This window comes from Apaloderma vittatum, unplaced genomic scaffold (genome assembly GCF_000703405.1).
Source record: "Apaloderma vittatum isolate BGI_N311 unplaced genomic scaffold, ASM70340v1 scaffold7557, whole genome shotgun sequence".
In the NCBI taxonomy this organism is placed as follows: domain Eukaryota; kingdom Metazoa; phylum Chordata; class Aves; order Trogoniformes; family Trogonidae; genus Apaloderma; species Apaloderma vittatum.
The window spans coordinates 17,772-35,940 of NW_009725617.1; the positions used below are offsets into that span (position 1 = coordinate 17,772).

General features: G+C 36.0%; 1 protein-coding gene across 1 annotated transcript in view; it reads left to right on the forward strand.

Annotated features, from left to right (window-relative positions):
• Nucleotides 1–2,168: 2,168 nt before the first annotated feature.
• The window catches only part of METTL15 (methyltransferase like 15), a 44,586-nt gene continuing 28,585 nt past the window's right edge, over nucleotides 2,169–18,169 (forward strand). The window contains exons 1-2 of the mRNA XM_009872959.1: nucleotides 2,169–2,258; nucleotides 5,707–5,843. Coding sequence (XP_009871261.1) covers nucleotides 2,169–2,258; nucleotides 5,707–5,843 — 227 coding nt within the window. The remainder of the gene's footprint in view (nucleotides 2,259–5,706; nucleotides 5,844–18,169) is intronic.

Here is an 18,169-nt window from a genome sequence, read left to right on the forward strand (position 1 = left end):
CTTGCTGGTTATTATAATTTTATGGACTATGTTCGGAGCATGTGTTAAGAAAAGACAGTCCTAAATTTAATTTTTCTTTTCAATTATATTTGATCATAAATATGATCAGTCAAAACTACTCCAGCAGATGCTGACATGTGGCCTCAATGTGATGAGCTGCAGAAGAAAAATCTTCTGCATGTACCTCAAATAGCATCTCTGAGGCTTAGGTTAGAGGTTTTGCTGTACTTGGCAAAAACTAATCTTAAAATTTCTTGCAACTGTGGGTTCAATGAGATTGATATTAACAAAGGGCAATGTTGAGCAATAATTTTAAATTTTGAGTTGGTGGATTTTGAGCATTACAGAAGGGAAAGGAAAGACTAAGTAACTGTGAAGAGACTGCCTTTTCCCACTGTGGTCCTTAAAATATGTGCCCAAACAATAGTCTGTATACTATATTCAGGAAGCATTTACTCCATTAATTACTTTTTAAATGTCTATATATGTACCTTTGCAGTGGTCTAGTGTGAAAAATGTGATAATAAAAGCGTACAGAAGATCAACTATTCTGTGTAAAAATAAAAACACAGCTAGAAAAAAAGTTGCTATGGAATTCTTTGTCTCTGCTCCCCACTTCAATTCAGTTTGTTATTCTCCTTATGTGTATATGAAATAATTCATTCTATTAAAATGGTAAGCTATGGCAAATTCAGGATGCTTGAACAAGAGGTCAGATACATTTATGCTTTAATGCACTTAGAGTTGATATTTGAAAAATAAAGCAGAGTGGAAAACAAGTTGTGTTGTGACAATGAACAATTTCTGTTGTGAATAACAAGGAAATTCAGACAACAAGTTTAGAGAACATGACTCATCATAGAAACACCAGGAGAATGAAGAAGCAAAAAATGCCTCGCAATGTGTTGATTATTTTGTTTATAATATTACTCTCCTGTTTCTGGGATTTATGTTTTTCCCATGAAGCGATAGAATAGATACAAATAAAATAAAAGTACTTAGATACCTAACAACAGTGCCTGGCAATGCAATAATAAATATTTATTGTTAGCTTTAAACATTTCAGTTCAAACTACAAGCATGCTAGTAATTTGACCTTCTTTGCATTGACAAGAAAACAGTAGCACTCATTTCAAATATGGAAACTGTATTATTGTGACAAATGTTGGCTTGTCATCCCACTAAGAAAGATCAGTGGAGGCAAAGAGAAGCGCTGTGACCTAGTAGTGATTGGTTCAGAATACGCTGGTGGATGGTGGCTTTGGTATCATAGAAATGGATTGTTGCTCTCATCAAATAATCGTTGAACTTATTTTCATTTGAATATCTAGTATGACAATATGTCAAGGAAATCTTTTTTTTGACACTTGATTTCTCAATTGCATTAAAGAGTCTTTCACCATTTTATTTTTCGTTCTTCAAGTGATAGCAGGCATTTTATTTTCTTCTACTGAGCTCAAAAGTTAGGCAGTATAGCTTGGATGCTGAATAGTTGTTCTTCCATCTTCTTTGCAAAAAGTGTTTCAAATAAATCAGTATTCTGGTATTTTTCATTTCAAGCTTGTAAAAAGTAGAAAGAGTGCCATTTACTTTCAAAACAAATATCTTATGCAAGCACTGAAAATATACTAATTTGATAATTATTAATTCTTTCTAAGTTCTGATTTTTCTTCTGGAAGATGAGACATGGAGGATGAGGGACTGTTGGGACTGGAGCTGTGTGCTCAGTTGTGGCAGCAGGGGCTATGGATAAATTTCCTTTCTCTGCCTCCCATAGGAGAATCCTGAAATTCTGGTGAGGGCTAGTTTTAGGTGGAAAGTCCTTCTTTGGACATGTATCACTGCTAAAATATGATATTCATATGTAATATTGATACGGTACTGTTGAATTGTGTAGATTTTCCAAGTTAATTTTTCTTCTCATATTTTAATCTTTTCTTTCATATTGTTTTCTAATCTGAAACCAGCACAACTCTTGACTTGCTTTTCTGCCCGTCAGGATATCCTTTCTATTGGCTAAAATAGAAGACTAAGTAGGATCCTTTTCACAGAATGTTTCCCTTCTTTTCGCTTACTTCTGAGTAACATTTTTCGTCTTTAAACTACAAGTGAGCCATACACTGCAAATGGCAAAGCTGAGTTCCTTCTGTGTTGTCTGGCAGTCCGGCATGGCAATAGCTGTGCTAGCAGCTTGTCTCCGTGGGACTGGCCTCCTGTTCTGTTCGAGTGGCATCGCAGCTGCCTGCCTCACCTTCCAGGTCATTCACTCGTGCTGTGGTTGATGGGTCTTATGAGTATTTAATTTGTGAGGAGGATACTCCGGCAAACGTGCTCTGAAGGTACTGCAAAATGTTCTGCTAAGTACATTATCCTGCCATGCTTGAATGACTGCCGCTTACAGAAAAATTTCCTTAGATAAGACGGGAAAAATGCCAACTATACGAAAGCATCAGAGGGGAATGGCTGTACTGTTGTCTCTTTATGTGAGTGTGTGATAGGTCTTTGGAGAAAGTGCGAAGCAGAGGGCTGAAGGAGGCAACTGCCTTTCCCCTGATAGGTTGATTTGAGACCAATTTTCTTTTAATTATTTTTTTTTTTATTTTTTAAATCAGTGAACTTGGGGTTAAAGTGGTTCAGGTGTTAACACTTGTTGAAGGCAGAGAGGATGGTCATTATCAGGTGAGATTTTTTTTTGTCATAGAGTCAATGATGAAAAAGAGAGACTCCTCACGAAGTACTGATACCCAGGAGAAGACTGATGTAGTACATTATGTACTATATTCCAATTCAGTACGTCTTGGGTATTTTGTGCAATTTGCCAAAATTTCTCTTTGAGACTATGGCAGGCTTGTAAGAGAAAGAAAACACGTTTCGTGAAAGATCAGCTGAACCCATGAAGTGCTTGAGACAATTAAGCTTAGTAGCAGAAAATAAAGTTGTACATCTAAAGGATCAAATCACTTGAAGAATGTGATAAAGTTCTTGCCTTTACAAAAGAAACAGGAGACTAGAAATTATTGGAACTAGCAAGAAAACTTGTATTTTCCATAATTTGAAAACTAAGTCTTGTGTAGTTTCAATATATGTATGTCATGTTTGTGTAAGTTCTGTAATGTCATTTTGTTACACAGTAAAGGAAAAATAATTGCAAAGGCTGCCAGGTATTGTGGAGTAAACTTTTTATTAGATGCGGAACATAATCATAAGCGGAATTACAGATTACTTCAGTCATACTCAAATGAAGCACTTAAAAAGTGTTTAGTAGGAGATAGCTTGCTAGTGAAAAGTCTTCTGTACAAAAATGAGGAAGATGAACTCTTGGTATCTCTGTAGGAGTCTTAGAGCTAGTTATAAAATGAAGGCTATAAAGTTTTTGTTTGCTGCTATCTGTATGTCATGAAACAGCCAAATGGTTTCTAAAATGTACAGTCACAAACTGATTATAAAATTCCCGAGGGGACCTCTGATGGGGGCGATTGTAACTTAACAATGGAATGGTGAGTCACTGCAGGAGGAATTCATGTAATAATCTTTTCCGGTATTTAGAGGACCAGGAGGATAAAATGTCATTTAATTTTATTTGATTAAAAACTACTAGGCAAGAGAGAAAGAGGAAGTGAAAAATGAAGCATCTTTCTTTTATTTCAGGCATGGAAGATGAATGGTATATATAAAAAGCATATTATGAAGCAGTGTAGTATAAGGATTAATTTCAAATCTGATCAGTGCTCCAAAATGCTTCTACTAATAATAAAATTATTTTATTTTTGTAGCTTAAGATGATATTTATTTATTTTAAGTTCTACAGGCAAAGTGTTGCTTTTGAGTGGAACAGCTGGATTATGAGGCATTTGTGTGAGTTATTGATTGCTAGTTTAGGCATACATATCTGTGCAGTTCAAAGATTATCCATGGAAGATCTTTATTTACCTTAAAATGTAATGCCAAAATGTGCTTAATGTGGCCTTAATTGGGTTTGCTAGAACACCAAAAATTCTTTAGCCTATTCCATTAATGCTAGATGCAGTATTTATCCAGTATTTTATGTTCAGACCCGCAATTGCTTCTGCTTGGATCAGAGCTGTGTCCTTTTTCTGTACGGCTCCCCGTTTAAAGATTATGTTACAGTTGTCTGTTGCTGCTCAAAGGTTTGACTGGTTTGTGTTGGTTCTTTCAGAAAGGGTAATATAATTTGGTGAGCATGTGTTCATTCACAGTGAATGCTTGCATGAATTCTTAACTAAAGCTTTTAGGTACTGTCACAATATTGAGAGCTTGTCACTGTGTCATGGTACAACGATCCTTATCCTTTCTCCTTTTCTCTCCTTTGCACTGCTAGTATTAATTTTTTGTTTATTTATAAGATCTTCTATATGGTTCATTAATATTCAGCACATATAAGGAAGCAGTTTATCGAGCTTAAAGTTTATCAAATTTAAAATTATTGAAAGAAGAAGCAGATGTGTGTGAGGAAAGGTGAGGCTGTTGAGCAAAATAACAAATATAAACTTTCTTGAATGAGCCACGAGGTCTTCATACAAACTAAATTAGAAGAACAAACTCTCCATGACCTTCAGTATGAATACCTGTTTGGGTGTTTCTCTCTTCTTACATTACTTTTTTTTTTTATGTTTTACAACAGTATGCTTAAGCCAAAGTAGAAATGCAACTGAACAGCATCTTCTCTAATTTCTGCATCTCTGAATTCTCGTAACTGTTTCCTCTCAGTTGATTTAACGGATCTCTGTTGACTGGAGGGAACAAAATTAGACTCCATGCAAACTTAGTTTGTGCTCAATCTGTACCTATGTTTGTTTTACTCAGAGTGCATTCAAAGTTCCTTTAGTCCATAAGACTGGAGAGATTGACTGTGTCTGCCTACTGTTACTAAAAATCTTCGAGACTTTGTTTGTATGTGCAAAACACTATGACATGGTGTATGTTCACAGACAATAAGTATTTCTCAGAAGCAAGGGAAATGTGTAACTCAAGCCCTTAGCGTATCTCATACCTGCAACCAAAATAGGATTCCTCTTAAAATGTTATTCTGCATCTAATTAGGAGGATTGGACATCAGTATATTTTAGTAACCTAAGTACATAGCTTATGCTTGCACAGTGAAAGCAAAAATCAGTGGTATTGTCTCTTGAAAACCGACGTTTTCTGTGCTGGTTAGGTTAGTCCCAGTCAGCCTATATGTGTGTGTGTGCTGCCATCACACTTTGATCTGTGGTACAAAACTCAGATAGTGACATTTTTTTAATTGGTACACAGTACATCAGCCTTCCTTTTAGACACATTCTTCCAAAGCAGATGGTGCTGATGACTTCCTGGAGTCCCATGTCCTATGTATCTTGGTATCCATCACATTGAGCAAGTCCAAACAAAACAGTCAAACAAGTGGCTTTCCTCTGAGCTCAGGGTGTGAAAAAATGGGAAGAGTATGAAGCTGCAGTTGGTTGGGCCAAATGATTGTCTTTCTGTTCTGGAAGGACTGCTGGAGGGAGGTCACAGTCTCTAAAAAGATTCCTCTGACATGATTGCAATTCTGCATAAAATACAAAAAGATTTCCAAAAAGACATTGTGACTATATTGAGTGGTATGTTTTCCTCCAGCATAGGAGAGTGATTAGCAAAAGAAGCTTTAAGTCAACAACTGATTTATCACTGTTCTAGGGTAAAAGTGTTGTCTTTTTCACTTCACAGCGTTTCCTTGACATGACATTTGGAGCCGGAGGTCACACTGCAGCTCTCCTAGAGAAAGCCAGCGACATTACCGTGTATGCACTAGACAGGGATCCCACAGCTTATAAAATAGCTCAGCGGCTTGCAGAATCGTACCCGTAAGTTGTCTTCTTCTGTCTTAAGTATTGTTGAGATAAGGTTGATGCTGAGGCATTATATACACAATTTAATGTTATTTTTATAGTTCTAATAAATAGTTTTTAATGACTTATTATGGAATTGCATTATATGCTGTATGTACCCTGTTAAACTGTAGATCCATATCCATTTGAGTATTTGTGTAATAGTTCTGAGGTTTTTGGAATTAAGTGCATATTCTGTACTCTGATAATTTTGAGTATGTGTAAAGTTGCCAATTTTATATTTAAAACTTGATTTAAAAATATGAATGTACTCTACTTGATTTGAGATGATTCTGATGGTGGAGTTGTACAAAAGCATACACTTTGTGGTAAATATTTCACAAATAAGATGCATAATATACTTCTAAGTTAAGAGGTAAATGGCCTATGAATATTTTAATTTAAAAATAAAAAACCAAAAAGTAATTGCCATTCAGTATTAAGATTGCTAAATATTTTGCCACTGGCTTCAGAAACTACTAAACAATTTCATAAGCTACTATTTCTGTGTAAAGCTCATGCTTCAGTTTTCTTTTTAAATAGAGTGCTGAATTTGCTAAATGAACAATTGCTAAATGCATATTTAAAAAAAAATTTATTGCAGAAAGTTCTTGTTTCTTTAGTCAAGAAACAGCCCAGTCAGAGCATTAGTACCTTCATGCAAAACTGTGCAATACGTAGAGTTGAATATGAGCTTTTCAGAAAGTGCTATTGTTTACATTTGACCAAGAAGTAAAAATATGTAGGTATAAAATTAAATAATATGAAATAATTAATATTTAGGAAATTTAGGAAAGTAGGAAGGAGAGGAAATTTAGTGTCAGGTTGAAAACATTAAAGTATTTCAAAAGAGCTTTACATGAGGAAAAGCAAATCTTGCCAATAAGAAAACTGAAAGAGGTGGCTAAAGAAACACCAAATTGTTCAGTGTGACGAGAAAGCATAGCTCAGTTTCTGGTCATCCTCCGTAAGACCACTCAGGCATATTTCTCTAAATTTTCAGTTCTTTGTGGGCTGAAGTGACATGCAGTGTATACTTATAATTTTGTGGAATTCCTCTCTGAACTGTTATTTCTCCAGAGAATGGGGTTTTTTTGTCAGAACTGTGTGGAGAATATTGGCAAGGAAAGTCCATTTTCTTTAAAACTAAGCCTGCAGATGCGTTCCACCAGATGCCATGGGAGTTGTAAAGTCTTTTGTTCTCTGTTGTAGAAAAAAATAAAGTAGTCCAAATTAAAGCTAATCTTAGATCTAATAAAAACTTTCAGAAACATTCACACAACGTAAGACAATGATGAACAGCCCTCTGACTCACTGTATGTTTGTCTGTCAAGTATCCTATTTTCCAGGTGTATGAAGAGATGTTACAAGTGTTGGATGTTGTTTTGCTGATGATTGATGTTGTTAATTCTCTGCTTGCTTATGTTTGTCAAAAGATGAGCTTTAGTCAGTATAGTATTGCAATCGATGTAACTTACTATACCTTTATTAAAAAAGGAGGTCTCCTAGTTCCTCTTTTTGTTCATAAATCATATAAACTTGGTTACTAGGATTCCAGACGTGGCGTTGTCCATCTTTGCAGATGCACACTATGATTAGAATGAAGTGGATTCTTAAATAACATCGTGTTAAGTTGTTAGTGAAAAGTCTTAATCACTGCAAAAAGACTATGTACTACTTGTATATATACGGCAAGATAGAGAGCAGTATTCTTATTTATTTTGGTGGTTTTATCGTCTCCTGTTTTTTCTATTGGAAAGAACAGATGAGTCTCTCTTCAGAAGGTAAATATATAATTTTTTGTAATAGTTGACATTGAAAATTAAGGTAAAAGAATATTCATATATGATATATGTGCCCATTTTTAATCTACTTTCCCTGAGAAGTCGGTTTCATAAAGCATTGCTAAATTTAAAGGGAGGCAGGAGGAAGTATATGTATATAATTTATAAATAACAGGTAAAGCTCGGATTTGCTTACAAGTCACTTGTAAATATAAAGGATTTACTTATGAGATACAGAGCTTTCATAAATAAACTTTTTATTTCAGTATTCATTAAAAGATCATTGATCTAGTATTATGGGATTTTATTGTCTATTTTCTGCACTGCATTAGAAATACATCTTTTATCATAATTTTTTCAGTTTAATTCAAGACTGAATTGACACCAAAAGCTCCAGGAATTTACCTAGTAGACATCTTTACGTGGTCAGGTCTACTCTCAGGTAAAATAGTTCCCTGGTTCAGAAATAGTTGTGCTGTCTCAAAAATGGCCAGGGCAGCATGCAGTGGCGAGCTGAGAGAAGTGTGGGGCTGTCACTTCTGTAAGAAGCACAGCCCTAGATGTAACGGACTGAAGAACTGCAGCACAGAAATATCAATTTCTCCATTGTTTTTCTGTACTGCGGTGGGGTTTTTTCCCTCTTCTGTTTAACATTGCTGTTTGGGAGAGGTAATTTGACTTGAGTGCTTTACTGCCTTTGGAGGTGATGGCGCAAGGTGGGGGAGCAAAGGCTGTTATGCAGCCATAACCAATAAAACTTAATCATACACTGTGTATGGTATTGTGAATGCAATGGGAAAATCCAAAGTCATACATCAGCTGAGTTTTCTGTTGCCATTTTGTTTCTACTTAAAATGATATTGTACCTGTTTAACTGGGGATGTTAAATTCCAGCGTACCAGCTATGTGGTGCAACTTGAGTCTTGCAGTAGTATTTGCGGTAGTCCATCCTACCCTAAACAACTTCAGTTCTCAATATTCAGTGTTAATTGCTGTTGTTTATTCTGGTTGGGCAAGATAAATAATCTTACTAAAATCATAAAGTTCCAACAGTTACTCACCATGAGGTTTCATTTTTTATGCATCCTATATCTTAAGTCACTGAGTTACAAGATTATTAAAGCTCAAGTGGCAGAAATATGCCCAAAGATATGGTTAGAAGAGGAGATAAATATGGCTAAATTAAGGGATTTTTCTATATTCAGAACTAATAAATGAAGTCCTCCTTGTACTTAGCCGAAAGACAGCTGGAGTAATAAGTCACCGAATGAGAACACTGAGGAAAAATGTATTTGATATTTGTATTTTAAATGTGTCTCTTTGCTTCTTGGTAGTGATTTTGTCAGAACTGAAATCTGAAGAGGATAGAGTTCCAACTGCAGTTCTTGCATTCATTTAGTCTCTCTGTTTATTATTTTTAATCTTTAAAATATGTAGTGCTGCTTTAATAAGGAGAAAATGGGTCAGGGCCTGTTAGATATTCAGCGTGTGGGTGGGAATCCTTTGACGTGCTTTCTGGGGAAGCCTCTAACTTGGGAATTGCTGCTGAGAATCCAGGAGAACAAGATAAAAATCAGTCAGTAGCAATATATATTACAAGTAAACCCTTTCACGCCCACTGATAGGGAGAGGTTAGAGAGGTGGCTGAAATCTGGCAATTAACCAGCATCATTGCAAGCTTTTAAGTATAAGAAAACCTGTGCAAAGCCTACGCAGAGGAGACAGCATGTTCTTTGTAATGCTCTGAGCAGAATATGAAATTGTGCCCCCAAAGTAAGGATAAATAGTATAAAATTCCTCATAGAATCTAACTACCATTTTGTTGTAGGTCTAAAGTCATTCTGAGGTGTGATGGTGCTTATGGAAAATCTTAGGAGATATGTTGGCCAGTTTGAAGCCCTGAAGGAATATTCACAAGCATCAGATTTAAAACTGTGAACTATTTCATCTCCATATTTTTTCTGTTACTGCTCGAGTCATTTTGCGTTTCAATATTAAGTGAAAATTAAGAGTTTTATGAATAATTGATATTTATCAGTTTGGATGGTTGTTTTGGTTTAGGCAATTTCTCCCACAATATCAAAACCATTTTGATAGAGAAGGATCTTAGGATGTCATCTAGTCCAGCCTCATCCTTCAGGCAGGTTCAATAGGAAAAATTTTAGACTAGATTGTAACCTGATGTGAGTGGGTGGTCTTGGGATTTTTTTAAGGCACAATATGATTCTAATGCACATTCAGTTTCTGATCTTATTATAGTGCTGTAGCATTAAATAGTAACTTTGTGCAGCACCACTCTCTAGCAGACAGTATTCTAAGGTGGCCCCTGGAGTCATACCCCGTCTGATTGATAGTGTTTTATGTTGGTTTATAATGTTTACAGAATTTAAATTAAAAATTGAGAGATGCATCATATTATCATCTCCTTCAGACTTTGTTGAGTGAATCGCTGCCCCAAGTGTGCAGGAAGTGATCCTGCTTCTGTGAGTTATTCCTGCTTTCCTCTGTTTCTTTTCATATTCTCTGTCTGAGATACTGCTAGGTCAGGGCAGTCAATATGATCATCTGCACATCTATCTGAGTCATCTTGGACATCTTTAGACAACAGAAGTGTAGGCCAAGCAGTTTAATTACTTTCCAGGCCAAGAAACTACAGGTTTTGGACCACAGGTAGTAATCAAGAAACTAAGAAGCATTCTGTTGAATATCGATTTTCTTCCATCACAGCTTTTCATCGGTAAAATGCTAGTTCTTCGTACAGAATGAGGGGACCTTTATTTCTTGAGTTGATGAAGAGGGATAAGAAGCTTCTGAAATAATTTAAAACAAACAAAATCCCCTCTAGGTATTGGTTAAGGATGTGGAGCTGAATGTGGGTGATTTGGATTTTTTTGAGTACAAATGTCCAGATCCTTAATTTGTTTTTAAGGACATTGCATATACGTCCAAGATCAACTTCATCTGGAATGCAGGGTCAAGTGTTACTTCAATCAGCGGTAGTTTCAGGCACTCCCATTGTGCTGGGTGTTTTAATTCATCTATATCAGTATGGTATAAAAGTGTTCAGAACATCTTTAAAATTTAATGTTACAGCTTTTACATGCAGAGTGTTTCTGAGGACAGTTCCATGAAGCTTTACTTGTCTTATAGGACTTTTTTCTAAAAGGAACAAATGCCTTTTCTTTTGAAGTAACTTATAATGCTGAAAACATCGTTGAATTTACAAGATCCATAATGGAGACGTTGACTTTTCCTTTCAGCCAGTTTTCCATCCTTTTAGTTTTTATGAGAAAGTTCCTTACAGGTGTTTAGATGACTTAAGTACTTTTATATTACTTTTGTAACCATGTTACCACTCGAAAACGTGTAAAACATCTTCTCTTTGTTGAGCTTAAATTCTAATTAAAAACATTTTTAAATGCTATATGTCAAAAATATATTCAGAAATATCTTCTATAAACTTTTAAAGCATTTTTTTTAGTAGCTAAACAATTGAATTCCAGGTATATTTTCATTACAGTAACACACCAGTTTAGTGTTTATAAAAATAACAACCACTTTGTAAAGGGAACTGGTAGAATATTCTTTTCACTGTTATTTTTTCATAAGAGCAAAACTCAAGATCTGGCTTTTTTCAATGAGAGAGGGAGGAAGGAGAGAGAAGAGAATGTGGGTTCTAATTTGATAGCTAGTTGCCTCAGATCTTGTCCTATTGGGAAGATGTTATCTTCTTATTTCTCAGCAACAATTAGTATTTTTAGCTTGTGGTTTGTCAAGAGCTGTATACTTAGCTTATTTTTGCTCATATTTATGGTAGGAGGCATCAAGGCACTTTACACACAAGCAAGAGGACGTAAGCTGCACTGAAATACTCCTTTTATCAGACAATAAAGGCCAAAGTATATTTTGTCAGTACATGGATTATAATTTTTAGATTAGAAGATTCCAGCATTTTCATATGAAGGTGAAGATGATAGAGATGTGTGGACTAAAGAAGATGCTTGCTACTTATTAGGAGGATGGCCAACCTTGTTGGCATTTACTAAGTAACTAAAACAGAAAAAAGCTCGTAGCCTCTGATTCATAATTTTATTCAAATTTGATAAAAAGGAAAACAGGTAACCAAATGAAAATGTTTGTCAACACATTTTTCTATCAGTATTGAGCATCACACTTAACTATGAAATGCACAAATGTATAGAGAGGTTACCTGGAATTCAGATTTTTCTTCTGATTGAGTCATTGTACTTCAAATACTAATATTCCAATCTTAGATACATTACAATTATGCATATAAGTGACATGGACCATAAAAATGAATTACTTTAAGTTTGACTGCGTAATTCCATTTTTTTCTTGTCATAATAATAAACATCATTTGCATTTTAATTTGATTTTGGCCTTTGTGACTCAGCTATGCCAAGTGTTGTGCAGAATATTCAGCAGACTGAGAGTAAAATCAGACAGTTAATTGCTGGCTTTGTATTTGGATGCCTGAAAAGTCCCCGTTTGGTCCCCATGTGTTGCCTTATCTAGTTGAGAGGCGTCCCTGCCCACAATAGGGAGGCTGGATTAAATGATCTCTGAGGTCCCTTACAGTCTAGGCCATTCTATGATGATTACCTCTATGATGATGATTACAGCAGCTTTGCTTGATCAAGTAGTCAAGAGTCAAGTAGAAAGATCTCAGAGAATTTCTGTATAAAATCTTGGTGGAGAAAGCTTTGTAACTTGGAATGGAAGTTACCTGTGGCCTTGTCACCAGTGAATGGTGCGATATTGACTAGTAAGTGGTCTTAACTCTTGACACACAGAGATTTAGAAGAAATAATACAAATGTCATATCTCAACAGCAGAAACGATCTGTGACGTTGTTTACTATACAGTCTTACACTAATCATGAGAAGTTAGAGGATGCTCAAGCTTATTTTTTTTAAATAGGAGTCAGGAAAACAGAACCAAATTCTTTCCGATAGTGATATCTAGATTGGACATTCATCTGCAAGGTGATCTATGCCACCTGCGAGGCTGGGAAGAGAAAGAGGAAGATAAGAAGCACTCCCTTCCAGCAAGCTGTTGTCTTTTTATTTCTGGGAAGCACCGTTGATTTTGTTGTTGTTGTTGTTATAAGGATTACATGGAGACCAGAAAACCTGCACCTTTGCCCCTTTAAAGATACTAGGAACCAGTTCCTGTGAATTTATGTGCATCAAAACCTGCAGTTAAGGAAAGTCTGCGTATGAAGGTTAATGGTGGTGTGGTATTCTTTATCATGATAATGAAAGGAGCCCCACAAATAGGATTATTTTTACAGTACGCTTAAGGTAGCTTTTTTGTGTTGTGGTTTATGACTTGTGTAGTATGAATGATCTTATTTCTGCATGTTTGGAAAGCACTCTGTGCCATGGGAAAAAAAAAATCAAGTTTCTGCAAATAAAACTTAATTAAAATATTGTTCTCTTTTGCCTTTAGAACTTTTTACCAGCACTCAGATTAACAATAGTACTACCTAAAATGGCTGGTAATAATGAGAATTTATAAGACTCATCATGAAACTGTTGACCAGTCTTTAAGCTGTTTTTAATATTTGCTTTATAATACAAAGTAGGCGAGACCTGTCACATCATGCTTGTGAGAGAGAATTTCCATGTTGATGTTCCCAGGTATTTGAAACACTACTGGTTTGTGAGCAATCCAGCAGAATAAGCAGCAGGCACGGAATACTCTGGTATGCTTGGTCTCATCTTGCCCTTTGTTTTTCATGGTCCTGTACTTGATGGGCAGGGCATCAAAGCTATGTCCAAAGGAAACCTGGACTTCTGTTCTTTGGATAATTTGCAGATAACAAATAAGGAAGGTGCTGTAAACTTTTCATGTTAATTGGATATCCTTTTTCATAGTTGTTTCCTTGAGACACTATTTTATTATAAATTGAGATATATTGCAGCAAGAAATATGAATAAAACAAAATTCTACTGAATTTTAAAAACTTTTTAAAATTCTATACTTCTTTTTCTGTGCAAGGATTTCATGGCTTGAAGACCTTTATCTTACTAAGCCTTGAAACAAGGGACTGAATATAATTATATAATCAGGGGAATTTCTTGTTTTCAAAGGGATGTGTTTCCATTTTTAATTCTCGTGGTTAATAGGAAACATTGAGAAATAGAACTGTGCAGAACTAAAAAGGTCTTGTCCTCTCTTCTCTCTAATCATAATTATGGTAAGAAAAGTCAATATTTGGGTGGTGAGCTGAAAGCTTCTCAATGAGTCAGTGTTGCAAGTTTATTAGAAATAGATTAATATGTAAGAAAACTAGGGTGTACTAAAATGCCTGTATCCCTTCATTCTGCAGCCACATAGGTAGTATGCGTGCTTTAATTACTGAACCTTACTGAAGTTTTTGACTCAGAGTTGCATTCCCCTGGCAGGTCTGACAGGGTTTTCTCTCTGCCAGGAAGCTCTTCTCTCCTGTTAGTCTTCCAGGCACAAGTCACACCTTGATCAATTGTACCATAGCCTTTGAATCCAACTTTTTACCAATACATTCAATTTGAGCCTTTCATTTCTGTTAGCAATGCAATAGATGGAAAAAATCAAAAGCTGTTTGAAAATCAAATTAAATAGACTGTTTTCCTGTTATCCACACAGCCACTTATTCTTAGAAGGCACTTAGGTTGGTACAGAGCATTTTGCCTTCAATAAATTTATGTTGGCGATTCTCATCTTCCTCTTTGTGTACTGGGAAATAGTTTCTGTGAGGGCTCGCTGTATAATTTCCGCAGTGATGAAAGTGAGGTCACGCCAGCCTGAAGTTCTCTCAACACTCCTTCCTGACTGCATTTTGATGCTCTCATGGCACTGACCTTTTTCCATTCATCGAGGACTTGATCGCCACAGTGCGACTGTCTTGCTTGCTCATCCTGTACTATGGTGTTAGCACATTTCCCTCCTTGTCGTTGATAGTGAGCACTTGGAGAAGATTTTGCTAATAAATGCTTAGGGTTTTATTACCTCAGCCTTTCAGTGAAATTTCTTACTAGGTCACCTGTGCCATTCTCTAATCTTCCATGTCTTCATATATCCTGAGTTCCTTCATGCATCAGGAGAGCCTCTTGGGGCCTCTTGCTTACCTGTTGCCTAAACAGGTCGACGTCTTCCTAAATCCTGAGATTTGTATTCTTCTGCTTGTCTCCCTCACTACCATCATGTTCATCAACAATTTTGCAGCAAAGTCTTAGACTGCGGAATGGTAGTCTAGATTAGGATCTTGGATGTCAATGCTAAAAAGTATTTTTAGACAGTTTTATTCCTTCCATGATGGATAATCAATGCTATGCAGTGTCCTTCCTCCAGAATCTGACTGAGGTTGTCTCAGGAACTGAGACACCTCAGGTCACATATTGTTGGAATGCTTGTTTCTGGTACCAAAATTTTTTACTAATTCCATATTTTTGTTAATGTGGATATTGTATAGTTTACTACAAGTATTCCCGGTGGCACTGTATGAAACTGCCACAGAACTTTCTTACTACATAAACACAGTCTTTGTCCAATTTTCATTTGTTGCAGTCTTTTTTCTTTTCTCTACAGGGAAACTTACTGATTCCCAGTAAACAGTTAAATGTGATGATACAGATTGTATGTTAATACATATGTCGAAGACCATTTCTGATAAATTTCCTGAAGAGTTTAATTCCATTTTTAATTTGTAATGCTCTTAGTACTGAAAAGGTTAAATTGTAAGGAATTTTAATTTATATTACCTTGAAAAGGTATTGCAGAGGAGAAGCATAGCATCATTTACTAACTTGCATAGCATCATTTACTAACTTGCATAGCATCATTTACTAAGCATATCTCAGAGCATTATACTTGTTAGAGGTGAAGCTGGACTCAGCTGTATTATTTTATTTCTTTTAAAAATATTGACTGTATTGAGATCTTAAATGCTGGCAAATTCTCAAATCATTATGACTGACTTGAAAATGTTTTGAATATGCCCATGTGTTTAAAAAAAATAAAACTCTCTAAAGCGCTTTGGTCAAACTCCTTGAATATTTTAAGCTTGAATGACAATTTCAATAGAGCTTTATATGAAAAAATGCACCCTTTAACTAGAACCAAAATTTTCTCAGTGTTTTGGCTTTCTGACGTCTTTCTGTCCCATAATCAACTTTAAGAGGTACTGCAGGTGGCTTGGAGCTAGAGTGAGTTGACGATTAACAAGGATTTACGCAGCTTTTTGCGTCACTTTTTATTTCCGAATCATTTGCTAACAAGTGACCTAAGGGCTTAAAATCGACCAGGACAATAAACAGCAGAAGCCTGTGGTGCAATTGATGCTGATGAACAAAGAAAAATTATAGAAGTCAAAATAAGTATTATTTCATTGGTTGCACTTAATACTATAAAAAATTGTTCTATTGCTTCTACAGGCTTTTACTATGCTTAAGTCTCTTCTTCTGAAATTCTAGATTTAGTGTAGGTAACTTGTAAGTCTATCACAAGCTTTTGATACGGGCAGGATTTCAGGTAGTGAGGAATTTCCTTTACTTTGAGTGATACATGTAATGGTATGAATGTCTTAATATGCTTGAACTAAACATTGGAGAGCCTACAGCTCAAAATTACACCTATCATTACTCCCTAAACTAGACTGAAGTTATTACAACTTCTTCATGCTTTTTTTCCTGGAAGTACATATTCTAGTTCTGATTAATTTTTTAAGATCTTTGAAGGCTATATATTTATTGCAAGACTGTATGATTGTAGGTATTTTTGTTTTATTTTTTAGCTGAGAAGAAGTTGAAACTTTAGCAGTTAAATATCCTCTAAAATCTTTCTTGTGACTCAGACAGAAAGGATGCATGTTGTGCTGTATACTAAATAAATTGAAAATGTCCTTTAAAGCTTGCATGCTACAGTTAGTACTTGATATGTGGTTTATATGATCGTGTCACACCATCTTCTGAATGTCATGGTGATACGTAGTGTGACTCTCTAGTGAAAATACAGTTCAAGTAGTGTATTTTCAATATATTGATTAATTTTTATTATGAATGTGTAGCAAAGTTCTTCCAGTGTTATGCAAAAATGCTGAATATAGTTAAAAGGGCTTTCTTTTAGCTAGACTGACTCACTCTGATTCTGTTTGAGAGCAGTCAACGGGATTTTTGATCGTAAGGTTTGTTCTATTCTTTGCTTATGCTACGGCTCATAATTCTAAAATGAACACTTCCTGGCAGTTTGCTCCAGGAGCTTTCATTGTTGATTGCCTTTATTCCTCATAGACAAACTTGGGTAGTAGAGTACTCTCTTGCACTTTACGTTTATTGGAGGCTGGGAATGGAACGTTAAATGCTGGCTTATTACTGTGTATTTATGCAATTGCAGTGGTCCTACATGAATTTACACCAGAGTCAGGCCCTGATCTTCAGCACGGACGGAATTGGACTTTTTTTTAGGCTGTTTTGCAGAAGAGCAATATTGTTGTCAGTCATGACTTTTGTTCAAGAATTTTAGGAGTCTTTCGGGTTCAACAATTAAAAAGCATCTTCCCCTATTTTCCTGTTGCTTGCTAAGAAAGCATTCTTTCCAGAAACCCAGTGCTCTCGTTAGCAGACTGAAATCAGACCTTCAGACCCTGAGGGCCTGAACTTTATGGGGTGTGTGTTGCTTTGACAATAATTGCAAGACACTTAGGATTACCCTGTAGGTATGGAATAGCTAGACTTGGTCACCTGTCTCAGAAAATCGCATCTTAGCAAATTGGGGAATAGTAGAGATTTCCAGCAACAAAAAAAACTACAGAAGAAAAGCATGATGCAGAAACCTGAATTTTATGTTAAACTGAAGCAACAGCTTCCTTCATTGTCTGAGTGCTTAGTCTGTCTTTTGAGTCTGATCACTTGATTTCTTCACCTGAAGTTAACTTTTCTCAGTTTTCTTGAACCTTAAAAATTCTTTAAACTGGAAGAACTCACTCTTGAGTTACATGTTGTTGACAAGAAATGAATATATGGTGAAAGAGGGCATCCCACAGTGGCATAAAGGATACGGTGAAAGGATGAGTACTGTTACAGAGCTGCCCACTCAGTCCTTTGCAAGGAGGGAAGCTGTCAGGGCTGCAGGGGCCGATGCCTTTTGTGCCTGTGTGCTACTCTAGAGCTCTTCCCTCTAATCGTAATTCTTTTAATGGCTTATAAACAAAAGAGGAGTTTGCAATGTTATTGGTAATGATGGGGTATTTTGCTGCTTCTGTCCTATGAGAGAGGATTTAAATTTTCCCCAGTGAGAAGACAAAAAGTAGAAACCTCAATGCAGCAGCACAGGCTGCGAGATACTGATGAAAATGGGGCCATAGCCAAGGCAGCAAATGTGCATTGCTTCGCCAGTGGCCCTGGCAAGCTCGGTCATAGATGGTCCCGTCACTGCTCTGGCTGTGGTTCTTCATATAAAAACCTGTGGCTGAGACACTTGGTCCCTCTTGAGATGAATTTCCTTTTGCCAGCCTAC